The sequence below is a fragment of the Coenobita brevimanus genome, chromosome 51, assembly GCF_032717465.1.
Source record: "Coenobita brevimanus isolate Jiangsu-jjx chromosome 51, ASM3271746v2, whole genome shotgun sequence".
Taxonomy (NCBI): Eukaryota; Metazoa; Arthropoda; class Malacostraca; order Decapoda; family Coenobitidae; genus Coenobita; species Coenobita brevimanus.
The window spans coordinates 42,608,841-42,621,362 of NC_137004.1; the positions used below are offsets into that span (position 1 = coordinate 42,608,841).

General features: G+C 40.3%; 1 protein-coding gene across 1 annotated transcript in view; it reads left to right on the forward strand.

The window, feature by feature from the left end:
* Positions 1–222: 222 nt before the first annotated feature.
* Positions 223–12,522, forward strand: part of kz (putative ATP-dependent RNA helicase kurz) — a 50,777-nt gene continuing 38,477 nt past the window's right edge. Inside the window, exons 1-4 of the mRNA XM_080272643.1 lie at positions 223–345; positions 4,285–4,464; positions 7,843–8,097; positions 11,851–12,284. Of these exons, the coding sequence (XP_080128769.1) occupies positions 277–345; positions 4,285–4,464; positions 7,843–8,097; positions 11,851–12,284 (938 nt within the window). The 5' untranslated portion in view covers positions 223–276. The remainder of the gene's footprint in view (positions 346–4,284; positions 4,465–7,842; positions 8,098–11,850; positions 12,285–12,522) is intronic.

The window sequence follows — 12,522 nt, forward strand, 5'->3', positions numbered from 1 at the left end:
ATGGTCTTACTAAATGCTGCCCGGATCTTCCTGCAACCAGGCTTTATATTATATTCTCTTGTTGCTGTTTACCAAATTGTGTTTTAGTAAAATAATAAAAAATAAGCTGCATTTCACCACATAAAACTTTAATTCAATATAATTTACTGTTAAAGAGTTATAATTTCTTGGTTGTCACCAAGGTATCATAAGACGGTAAACAAACCCATGTGCTTCGACGAATGGAAAATGATGTGTGGACTTCACTGGCATTTATTCGATCTATAAGTTCACACCATGGGCCGAGCAAGGCAGAAATATAAACCTAGGCCAACGGTTGTCACCGACGATTCCGAATTAAAGAAGGTATAGTTAACAGTGTTTGTGTACCCGCAGGTAACTCTGGAGTAGGGTATGTGTACAATGTGCACAATGCTTCTCATTGTCGACAGGTGTCATATGCATAAAGTTCCCCCGTAAAGAAAGTTTATGAAAATTCTCCTTGGTGGTTAAAACCAGGGGGGTCGGGGGGCAAAGCCCCCAGTTAGAATAAGCTCGTGTAGGTTTGGGTGAATTGTTAGGTAGGTTTCTTGTAGAGGAAAGTGCAACAAGCTCTCATCCCTTTTCTGTCCAACTCTCTAATGCAAGAGTTAACTGTTACTCGCAGTCCTTTATGTATGCAACAAGTCAGCTGTGGAACTCTCTTCCTCTGTCTGTATTTCCCACTGCTCATTACCTGCAGTCTTTCAGATGCAGTGTTTCCAGGCATCTCAAAATGAACTGATCTTCAATTTGGCTCACTGTTGTCTTGTTTTTGTTTTTGCTTGGAGGGAACAATCTTGTGGACCTCTGGCCTTTGGTTCCTTCCTCCTTGCGGGAAGGAAAGAAACAACGTCAACCACTCAAGCGGCTGCTACTTGGCATGCGCAGACTGTCTTACACATCCACACTAGAGTGAAGGAGAACTTTCTGCACGGGGGAATCTTGTGCATCTGACACCAGAAGTATCGCTAGTTTTGTAGTCATTCTTGTAGGAGGATTTTATCAGTTGGTTAGCTCATAAGTTTGTTTGACCACATGTTTAGTTTATTTGCCCGCACTGAAGGCAGTTCGCTTGCATGTTTTATTTCTGTTTACTCAGTACCAGATTACGGGTAAATTTAACAACCAATATCAAAACCTATAAAACTGTGTAATACACAGTGATGTAAGTTACTTGAGGCGTCTGGTACCAGAGGGGTGTAACCTAAAAACATGGTTTTTCACTATAGCGGTTTAAAGTAGATGAACCGTTTTCATCATGATTTTGATGCAATTATTATGTTATTATGATACCTATAGACTCGTCTCGGCTAATACTTTCCAGCACAATGTATTCTTTTTTTTTTCTTTTCTTTTTTTTTCTTTTACGGCAGTTATTCAACACCCTTACCTAACTTGTCCTCATAAATTATTACTGGTTGTACCAAATTATGCAATCTAACACACTATTAATAAGAGGATAGAAAACTGTGAAAATTTCAACACTCTATGAGCTTTAGTTTTTTTTTTATTAATTTTTAAGTTGTGATTTCTACCAATTTTCTTATTTATAGTTCGTACAAGTGACCTTTAACCCTTACACCGCGGGCTTGTTTTGCTTTGACTTTCGGCTTCCGCGGGCATATTCGCGTTCCGACACTCTTTAAAAATATTTGCCAAAAATCAGTTATTAGTCCTAGAATATTAAAATCACATATACTTATGGCACATACCTTCAGCTCTCTCCTTGGGTGTTTGTTGAGCCTTCGTTGAGTACCGTAGGACTTGTGGAGACCTCTGAAGTTGGGTAATGAAGTCTCCACTTTACACTTCCCGACAACTCGTAATATGATTACCACAGCCTGATATTATCACTAGAAACACTAATCTATGATTCTCAAATAGTTTGGAATCCATACTCCCCCCAAAAAACACTGTGAAAGCAATGAAAATTATGAGGGTGTATGACCTACGTGTCAAGTGACACCAGAAGCGTTGTTAATTGCGCGGCATCACGATCTTGTCACGATAGCGGGCGGGGAAGGCTACTTGATCAGAAGTTTTTCATTGGCTATCATCATCATGGGAATGTCCTGTATGACCATGTTGGACCGGGGGTGATCGTGCTAGAGTGAACTCTGCGGATTTCGCCCACTTCTCGGAGCTCTGTGTGTGTTATGCTAACACACTCGTGTTGCAGTAATTAAATCGTATTAAATAATACTAATTAATTGCTCTCCGTGCTGGACCCGAATCGTGCTGGACTAACGCGTGTTGGACACGAGGGTACTGTACTGTAATGCACCCCGCACGCTGCGCCTATGTCTTCCGTGAATATCTTGCATACTTCTTCCACCCCTTCCATCTGCTTTCATATTTCCCAGTCTTTCTTCTACTATGCTCTTATACTCTGCCATTTTCTCACTGTCTTGCAACTTCTCTACTCTTTTCGCAGGAGCTGTTTCCTCCTGTCTTGGTTCATCTCTTCACCCATTTTCTTTGCAGCCTTACCTTGGCCATCACTAAGTGATGATCTGAGATTCCATTCCCCCACCCTCTCCACATTCTTGCATCCAACGCATGTCTTCTCAATTGCTTATCTACACACACGTAATCTGTCATTGCCTTTCGTTCAACAGATTCACCGTCCATCCTCTTCATCACTCTCCATGTATACCTGTGGATCATCTTATGCCAGAAGAAAGTGTTGGCTGTTGCCAGCCCCATACTAGCACAGATGTCCACCAAAGCACTACCATTCCCATCTCTTTCAGGTGGCACACCCCACTGACCAACTACACCATCCACTCGTACATCACCAACTTTGCCATTCATGTCTCCCATCAAAAACACTCTCTCGCTCCTCTCAAAGTAGTCCATACATGCTTCTACACTCGCTCAAAACTCATCTTTCACTCTTGCCACTCGATCCTCTGTTGGCGCATACGCACATACAATTGCCCAAGCTTGTATGCTTACTTTCATCCTCACCCATACAATCCATGCACCCACTATTCTATACTCTCTTATATTCTCCTTCCACTTCTTGCTTATCGTCAGACATACTCCCTGTTTTGCCCTCTCATTCTCATTAACTCCCGCACATACAGTAAAACCTCTACAACTCGGCATAATACATGTGCAAGCCATGCCGAGTTAGCCTATTTGCTGAGTTGTATCGGCATAATACATGTGCAAGCCTTGCCGAGTTAGCCTATTTGCTGAGTTGTATCGGCATAATACATGTGCAAGCCATGCCGAGTTAGCCTATTTGCTGAGTTGTATCGGCATAATACATGTGCAAGCCTTGCCGAGCTAGCCTATTTGCTGAGTTGTATCGGCATAATACATGTGCAAGCCTTGCTGAGTTAGCCTATTTGCCGAGTTGTAGGGATGAACTTTAAGTTCCCTCCAGCACACACGCACAAGAAAGGAAAAAATGAAAAAAAATTAAAAGTTTTTACAACAGGCAGTAAAAGCTGCCTTACTATGATTCCATGCAGTTGTAGGGTGTATTCCAGGCATGGAGGAGGACTTTTGGTAGTTTTTGGAGGTGTTAAGGGGGCTCAAGATCACTTTTGGGCACACCTTTACTCTACTGTACTTGATACTATGTAAAGCACAATTAACACTATAAAGGCCATTACTGTAATGTATTTATCACTTGTACTATACAGTACTGGGAAACTAAACACTAAACACTCAAACATTACTGTACAACTCAGCATCTTACCGAGTTGGGGGAATTTTTGCCGTCTCTCTTCCTCTCACGTGTGCATTTTTGGGAATTTTTGAATTTTGATTTTTAAAATGAATATTTTGGAGCCTTCCCGAGTTGTAGAGGTTTCCGACTTGAAGGATGACGAATTGTAGAGGTTTTACTGTATTCCTAAACCATACTCCCATTCTCTCACTCTTTCACATTTCGTTTAGTTTCAGTCAATCCACATACATCCAAAGTTTCATGGAATCCATATACAGTACATCCACTCTTGCATCGTCAGGCAGCTGAAGAATCTCTCTCTCTTTCACTTCATCGTTCACTCCTCTCACATTCAACATTCCCATCCTTAGAACGTTCTTTGTCCGTTCCTTGGTCGTGAACGTATGGGCTGTCCTGGTCCGAGGTTCTTTGTTCGCTTGTTTAGTTGGTTCTTTTTACAGGGTGAGGCACTAACCCTTGCAAAAAATAAAAATAAAAATTAAAAAGTGTATTTAACTTACTGTACTGTAGCTTCATTATGCTTTCTTCCAGTGATTTATAATTTTTTTGTTGTGTTTCAGATTAAGGTTGAGTTTGAAACATCAGAAAAATATGATGCCAGCAATGCTTTGGTACTGCCATCAAAAAAGCGTGCTACAAGGAAGCTTCGAGATAAAAATGCAGCTCCTGTTAAGCTTTTATCAAAGAAGAAGCGGAAGCAACTGGAAAAAATAATTGAACAGAAAAACAAGAAGGCAAATGTAAGTACTGTAACTATTAGTACCTTACCAGCAGCTACCATAAAGCCCATAATGAAACACACCTAACAGCATTAAAGCTTTACATACCAGTACATAAAATAGTTTATAGGTGTAGCTCTTTGCCATATACTGTACTGGTAGGTCATGTTATATACTCGCATATATTGGTAATGTGTTTCAAAATACTGTAGCCATCACATATTTTTGCAGACAACTCTTACTCTGAGCTGTAAATTATGAAACTGGCAATAAGCTTAATAAAATCTCAAGGTAAGGGTCATATAACATAAAATTTTTATTTGGTAGCAAAAGAAAATAAGATTTATTTTAAGGTAGCTCAGTAGTGGTGACTAAAGAACCACATGAACTGGCAGCTGATTTTCGGGTACCTGGGTAAAGTTTTTGATACTAGAGTGAAATGTGAACAGGGAGTGGTAAGTAGTGTTGATCATGGTCAAGGAAGAAGAGACAGTATTAGTGTTAACTCTTTGTTGTCAGAATAATTCCACTTCCAGCCAATACCAGATGCTTTGGTTTAGCTTAATAAGTCAAAGAGCATGTTTGTGTGTGTGATTGAGTGAGGTATTGGAGTTAAAGAGGTGAAAAAGCTGACAAATAATTCAGCCAGATGGTTGAAGTATGCATATGATAAAGGTTTCATCCTTGTTTTTAACCTCCTTTTCAGTTGAAGTCATCTTCTTAAACTGAATAAAATGATAGTATGGCTGCAAAATATTTTAAGAGGCCACCATTCTAAAGAGGTTAATAAAGATTGTTTCATATAATTTCACTCCAAGGCATTACTTAAGATGAATCAGTGTAATGGTAGTAAGAATAAAATGCAAAAGGTATCATTGTACTTAAAGGGTAAATACTGTAGTTGATTATATGGCTCTACTCCTCAGTTATTGTTAGAGTTTCGTAGTGATTACTAATGCCTGTATTCTTCAACCTTTCCTTCCCCTTTACATGCATGGGAAGGTCATCCTTCACTGAATTGGTATTCTTAAAGAAATCGTTCTCTGTCTGAGCTGCTGGAAAGGCAGGTCTTCCCTTTGAGCAGCCCAAATTATTGGAACGACGGAATCAGTTGCCCGTCTCTTCAACAATCCCTTCGCAGTTTTTGTGCATTCTTTTATAGTTTATTGTCATAAATACATGGTATTTAAAATATTGGTGGAAGGTACTGTACAATGTTATTAATACGATTTACAACGATATACAGTACGGATATACCCCGGTTTAACAATGTACAGTACTGTAATTGGTTAGGTAAAACCCTATCGTTAGGTGGGGTATCGTATATTGGGGTACTTTTAACTTTCATAGTAATGGGAAGCATTTATCAGCCTTGGGTGTCCCCCCAAACCAAGTCCAAAACCCACCCAAATGAGCCCAAAAGCAAGTTTAAAGCCAGTCTAAATGGCCTAACAGCTGTAAAAGAAGCTAACCTATGCCTAACACCTGCAAATAACTCACTAAAACCAACAAATAAAATCTGAAAATCGTCAGCTATTAGTCTGGAAAAAATCAAACTTAGTAAACTGTACCCCAAAATGACAATGTTCACCCCATTCTATGGCTAAAACACATTAATCTAAGTCTAAAAACTTTTTATAAATCAACCATAGCACACAATTTTGGTCTAAAATATTATCAAACTTGGTAAAAAAAAAAAAAAATCAAAACCCATTGTTAAACTGGGGTTTGGCCATTGTTAGGCGGGGTATGGTGGTATTTCTACCCCCCTCGTTAAACCGGGGTATCACATCTAGGGGTATCGTATATTGAGGTATTAATGTACTGATTTTTAAAGTGCTATTTGTGTCTCTTTAACAGTGTTATCCATGTCAGCTGAGATGCTTAGCCAGACATAAACAGAGCAGACTACATACTACCTCCGATATTTTTCCAGTCTTATATGATCTGAGATCAACAAATCTTATACATTATGGCCAGGGTCAGACAAGGATTTTTTTTTTCAAGAAGTAATTTGCTTGTTAATTTGCCCGGAAAAGGAAAATCTGCCAGCAAGGACACACAAATGGTTCGGCTTGTGTCTTCCAGCTGGAAAAAAACAAGTGAGCGCACCGCCATGCGAGTACATGAGACGGACGTTAACAAGTGATTCTTACATTTACGAATAACAACATTAAAGATACAGTAATAATATTCCTTGAATATAAATGTTGTGGTAGGTGGGGGCGCTCACCATCCACTCACTTAATGTAGTGCTGCTCTTGGGTGTCTGCCCTGTCCTCTCCTCCATCCTTCTTTCCTTCCATCTTCGTCTACCTTTCTTTCCTTCATTCTTTCCTCGTCCTTCTGCCTACGGGTGATTTTACACTCCCTCTTCTGTCTCATTTTTTCATTCTTTCCTCTTCCTTCTGCCTATGGGTGACTCTGCACTGAGTGACAAGCCAAATGGTTTCCTGTACACCAGGAAACCATTTACTACGTTGGGTGGTAACCATGTAACCAAATTTTGGCACCTGGTGGTTTAGTGGGTAATTATTGTGCTCCAGTCGGATTGAGCCAGTGAAAGTTTATATCCAAGGGATGGTTGGGGTTTATTGCTCACGTAATACCAGTCTGGCATGAGTGAGGTTGGTCACTCTCATCTTAAATGTCTGGACCAACTGCCTAGCCCCGGGCTTCTACGCTCCTCATGGGACAACGTACAATTGGATGATGAATAAAAAAAATCTATCTATCTATAAAATGAATGAATATAAATGTGAGTACGTTTAAGTACTTGGGTAGTGTGATGAGTAAGGATGGAGGTTTGGAGGGTGAAGTGCTTGAAAGGGTACACAGGGAAGAAAGGTTGCTGGTTCCTTGAAAGCAGTGATAAGAAACAGGGAAGTGAGCATGGAAGTGAAAAAGTTACTACAGTATGTTGGTACTAAAATTGGTACATGTACTGTACAAACTTTGTTGATATTGAAATGAACCGGCTTCCACAGAATGTTAAATGTAACTCACCAAAGAGGTGTTTGAAGCCTTCTAGGCTATGGCACCTAGAAAATGTTCCTAAGTAACATGAAAAACTAACTGCTGAATCCCATAGTGTCTCCCTTGGTTATAAGTACATGTTTTCATTATCAGCCTATGGGTTGGAGTCAAGAATTGTGATGGTTTGAACGGTGAGTGAGTGGACGTTTAATCCATTTTGCAGGGCACTCTGCTGATAGTTTTTCGTACCTTAGTGCAATATATTCCTCTTCACTCTATGAATCCCATCTACCCTGGCATTATAATGTAAGTGGAAAGCTGTTTCAACCAATACTCTCTAAATATCTTTCCTTGCTATTCCAGCTGAAAGACCAATACAGTAGTTACCAGTGACTTATATAGTCAATTTTTCCTTTTTTCTAGCATGCTAGTTTACTTGCTGCCCTTCAAGAAGTTCAAGCAGACCCAAAAGACCTGGCAAGACTTACACGGCTGCAGGAGACTCAGACTCTAGGCCGTAAAAAGTTTTTGTCTGAAGAGTTTACCCTGCTGAATAACAACACAGAGGACGATAATGATGAAGGACATGCAGTGAGCAGTGTTAGAGGCCACAAGCGCAAGCGAATACAACAAGAAAAGCAAGAGGAAGTAGAAGATCCTAATATTGTAAAACTTGGGGTGAGGGCTTGTTATTGACAACATTGTTGCTTGTCAAGAATGATGAAATGCAGCATTGTACCAAAATATATATATTTTTGTATTCTAGATGACCTTTAACTATGCTGTATAATGCAGTATTATATAGTTAACACTTTCCTGATTGAGGGTAATAGCTCATCTAAGCACTCATGACCACAATTTTTATTTTATTTTATTTTTTATCAGATAATATATGTGCATTCCTAAAATATACAGTACCAGTATGTGTATTCCTGTAGGATTATACAATAAAGGATGTAGTAAATCAGAATCATGGGGAGTAATCAGATAATGTGTAGTAAATGAAGGAGTATTATATAGTTTATGAGTGGAATGAATGAGTGATTAGAAATGTGTCAGCTGGAGATGTATATATGTCAAATTCAAGTTTGAGAAGATGAAAGTGGCATTGATTGTAGCGTATGTGCCATGTGAGGACGGGAGTGAGACAGAGAAATACAGGTTTTGGGATTGGCAGGATGAAGTACAGTAGTAGGAGAAATGCCTAGGAGCTATAAAGTGATTGTAATGAGCAATATGGATGGCAGAGTAGGCACTGGTCCTGTGAATGATATATTGGATAATAATGGAGTATTAGGAGAGAATAATGGGAAGCGAATGAAGGACATGTGTCAAGAAAGGAGGTTGTGCATTTGTAATTCTTATTTTAAACACAGGGATGCACTTAAATATATGTGGTATAGAGGGAATGGATATCATGTTGAAAGGAGCCAGATTGATTACGTGCTCGTAGAGAAATCGATGCTGGGTAGTGTTGCTTAAACGAGGGCAGTAAGAGGAAGATGTGGAGGTTTGTCAGATCATATGATTGTGGTGTGCAAGGTCAAGCTGAGAGGAGTGAGGTGGACCAGGAGAGAGAGGAGCTGTCAGGGAGAGAGACTGAAAGTCAAGAAGCTGAGGATCAAAGAAATGGCAGATGAATACAAGGTCAAAGTAGGGGAGGGATTAGAATCAGTGAATTGGAATGAAATGGATCTGGACAGCTTGTGGAATGTATATAGGGATTGCTTAGTTAGGAATACTAAAGCAGTGTGTGGGATGGCAAGAGTAACAACAAAGAAGAAAGGTACGGCTTGGTGGGATGAAAAGGTTAAGAGAGCAGTGGAGGAAAAGGAAGAAGTAGCTAGAGTGGGTACAGGACAGGGGTTCAGTTGAAATAGAAAATGAATATATTGAGATCAAGAAGCACGTAAAGAGTCTAGTGAAGAGGAAAAAGAAGGAGGTAAATGATGATGATGATCTAGGAAGAAAAATGAATGCAAATTACTCTGAAAATAGGAAGTTATTCTAGAAAGAGGTGCAGAAATGTAAAGTGACAATGGAAAGAAATGTGAAAGTGTGAAGGGTGCAAGTGGTAGATTATTAACCCATAGGGATGAAGTAAGGACCAGATGGAATGAATATTTTGAAAGTGATGGATGGGAATAGAGAGAGCAAAGTGACTGTTAACATGATTGGTTTTGGGGGTGTACAGAGAAGGAATGCAGTGCCAGGAAACTGACACGCATAGAGGTGAAGAATGCTGTGAAGTGACTGAAAAATGGGAAAGCAGCTGGGGTTGATGAGGTGTATGCAGAGATTATTAAGTGTAGTGGAGAGAGCAGAATGAAGTGCTTGTTGGAGATATGTAAGAAGGCATGGAAGGGTGAAACTGTGCCAGTAGAGTGGAAAAAGGCAGTGATTGTGCTCCTGTACAAAAATAAAGGTGAACGAAGTGAGTGCAAGAATTATTGTTGCATAAGTCTGTTGAGTGTAGTTGGGAAGGTATATGGAAAAATTATTATAGAGAAAGTAAGAGAGAGATCAGAACTCCTAGTGAGTGACGAACAGGGTGGCTTTAGAAGTGGCAGAGGATGTGTGGATCAAATATCTGTAGTAAGACAGATAGTGGAGAAGGCATGTGAGAGGGACTATAAGGTGTTTATTGCATTTATGGATCTGGTTATAGCATACAACAAAGTTGACTGAGAAGGATTGTGGAAGGTTTTGTGCATTCATGGTGTGGATGATAAACTGCTAGGTGCTGTCAAGAGTTTTTATGATAGTAGTGAGGCGTGTGTAAGGGTAAATGAGTATCTAAGTGATTGGTTTACGATCAGTGTGAACTTGCGACAAGGTTGTGTGATGTCCTCATGGTTGTTCAGTGTATATATGACTGGGGTGACGAGAGAAGTAAAAACACGAGTAATGGCGAGAGAGATGGCGTTGGTAATGAACAGGAATGGATGGAATATCTCAAATTTGTTGTATGCTGATAATGCAGTGCTACTTGCAAATACCAAACAAATGCTTGGTAGACTAGTGCAGAGTTTTCTAGATGTCTGTGAGTGTCGTGCCTTGAGAGTAAATGTAGAAGAGAGTCAAGCTATGGTTATTGAGAAAGGTGACCCCCGGTGTGATGTTACAGTGAATGGAGAGAGACTGGAATACCTGGGTACAGTGATAGAAAAGAGGAAAATGTGCAAAAGAAGTGGAAAGTAGAGTGACACAAAAAAAAAGAAAGTACCTGGTGCCATGAAGGCTGTGATGAGAAACAAAGGCTTGAGTATTGCAGCTGTGCGAGGCTTACATGAAGGAGGTTTAGTGCCATCTTCAACATACGGATGTGAGACTATGGTGTGGCATGAAAATGAAAAGTCATGAGTAAGAGCAGTGGAGATGGGACTGCTGAGGAATGTATCTGGAGTACAGGGAGTGGAAGGGATGTGGAATAATGTGATTCGTGAAAGATGTGGAGTGAGGAAGAGTGTGGACACCAGAAACAAAGAGGGTGTACTGAGATGGTTTGGTCATGTGGAGAGAATGGATGACAATAGAGTGGTGAAAAAGGTATACCTGAGTGAATTTGAAGGAGGGAGGAGGCGAGGTAGGCCAAGGAGAAAGTGGAGGGATATGGTGGATGAATGCATGAGGAAGAGAGGTATGGAAGCTGGCATGGCTAAGGGACTGACAAGAGGCCGAGCTGACTGGACGAATTTTGTGCGAAGAAGTGCAGAACCAGGGATTTGGCACGTCTTTTTAACATGCCAGCATTCAGATTGACTCTGTCAGTTAGGTATATGTGAATCTACAGAATGTGATGAAAGTTTTTTGGTCTATCTGATGGAGCCAGGATTCTGTGGGCATGAATGATGAGTGTGTGGCCCAATGAATTGGGCAAACTTACGCTGTCTGGACGTTGCTACTCCTCACCCTGCCCTAGGGTGGGAAAGGAGGTCCGGATGATGATGATGATGATTAAATGAAGAATGGATGAAATTTAATACCATTAATATACTGATTTACACTGCATGAGAGGGCCCTGCACGGGTGATTGCTTGCCTGTGGTTGATGGATCTGCTTGGCCAGACAGACAGGCTTATCAGCAACAACATACAGTACTGGCCTGTTACATGCCTCATTTTTTACAGAATATCATACAGAATGTAGTAATTTAAAAAGGTTTTGACTTGGTGTAACCCACAAGACTTCCATCATCATCATCGTCATCATCATCATCATCATCATCATCATCATCATACCTTCAAGGTTGTTTACATAGTTTAAAAGCTTGGGCACACAAGTAGTTTTGGTGACAGGTTTACCTCCACTGGTTCAAAGGAAAGTTTTTATTGAATACAAAACACTGTCTGAAGGTCAGAAAAGTATTAATATTATGACTGCAGGGTTGTAATATATTTTTAAATGATGCCATGTTGCTCTTTCCATCAGGAATTATCAAGTAGCAGTGATGAGAGTGAAGATGAAGCAGATGTAAGAGAGAATGAATCATGTGCTACCAGAGTGGGCAGTGATCTTCATGAAGAAAGTGAAGTTTCCACAGAACCAAATGAAGGAAAGTCTGCCTGTGAAGAACCAGCCAGCATTGTCAAGGAATTATTAGAAAACAAAGAGCACTCAGATCCAGCTGAGAAAAAACAACCATGGTCATCTGAGAAAGACGAGTGCAGAACACCAACAGTGTTCATGAGTATAAATCGATCAGCTGAGGTACAGGAAGGAAGGTTAAAGCTCCCTATTCTGGCAGAAGAACAAACCATCATGGAGGCAGTCAGGTACAACCCTGTGGTGGTGATTGTTGGAAGCACAGGGAGTGGAAAAACTACACAGGTACCACAGTTCCTCTATGAAGCTGGCTACACAAAGTAAGTAGGTGGTAAAATTATACTTTACTTAACATAAGTATTGATTAGTAAACATCTTTTATTCCATTTAACATTGCAGTTAGCCAGTTTGATCTCTATTGCCAAGACATTATTAACAAGTAGTTCCTGGGGAGGGGGTGGGGCCATCAAAGCCCCAACCATCCATCCCTCTCCCAGTGACATCCAGGCGAGATGCTTGGAACCACTGTCTGACTCACCTTTTCTTCATTTCTGCAAC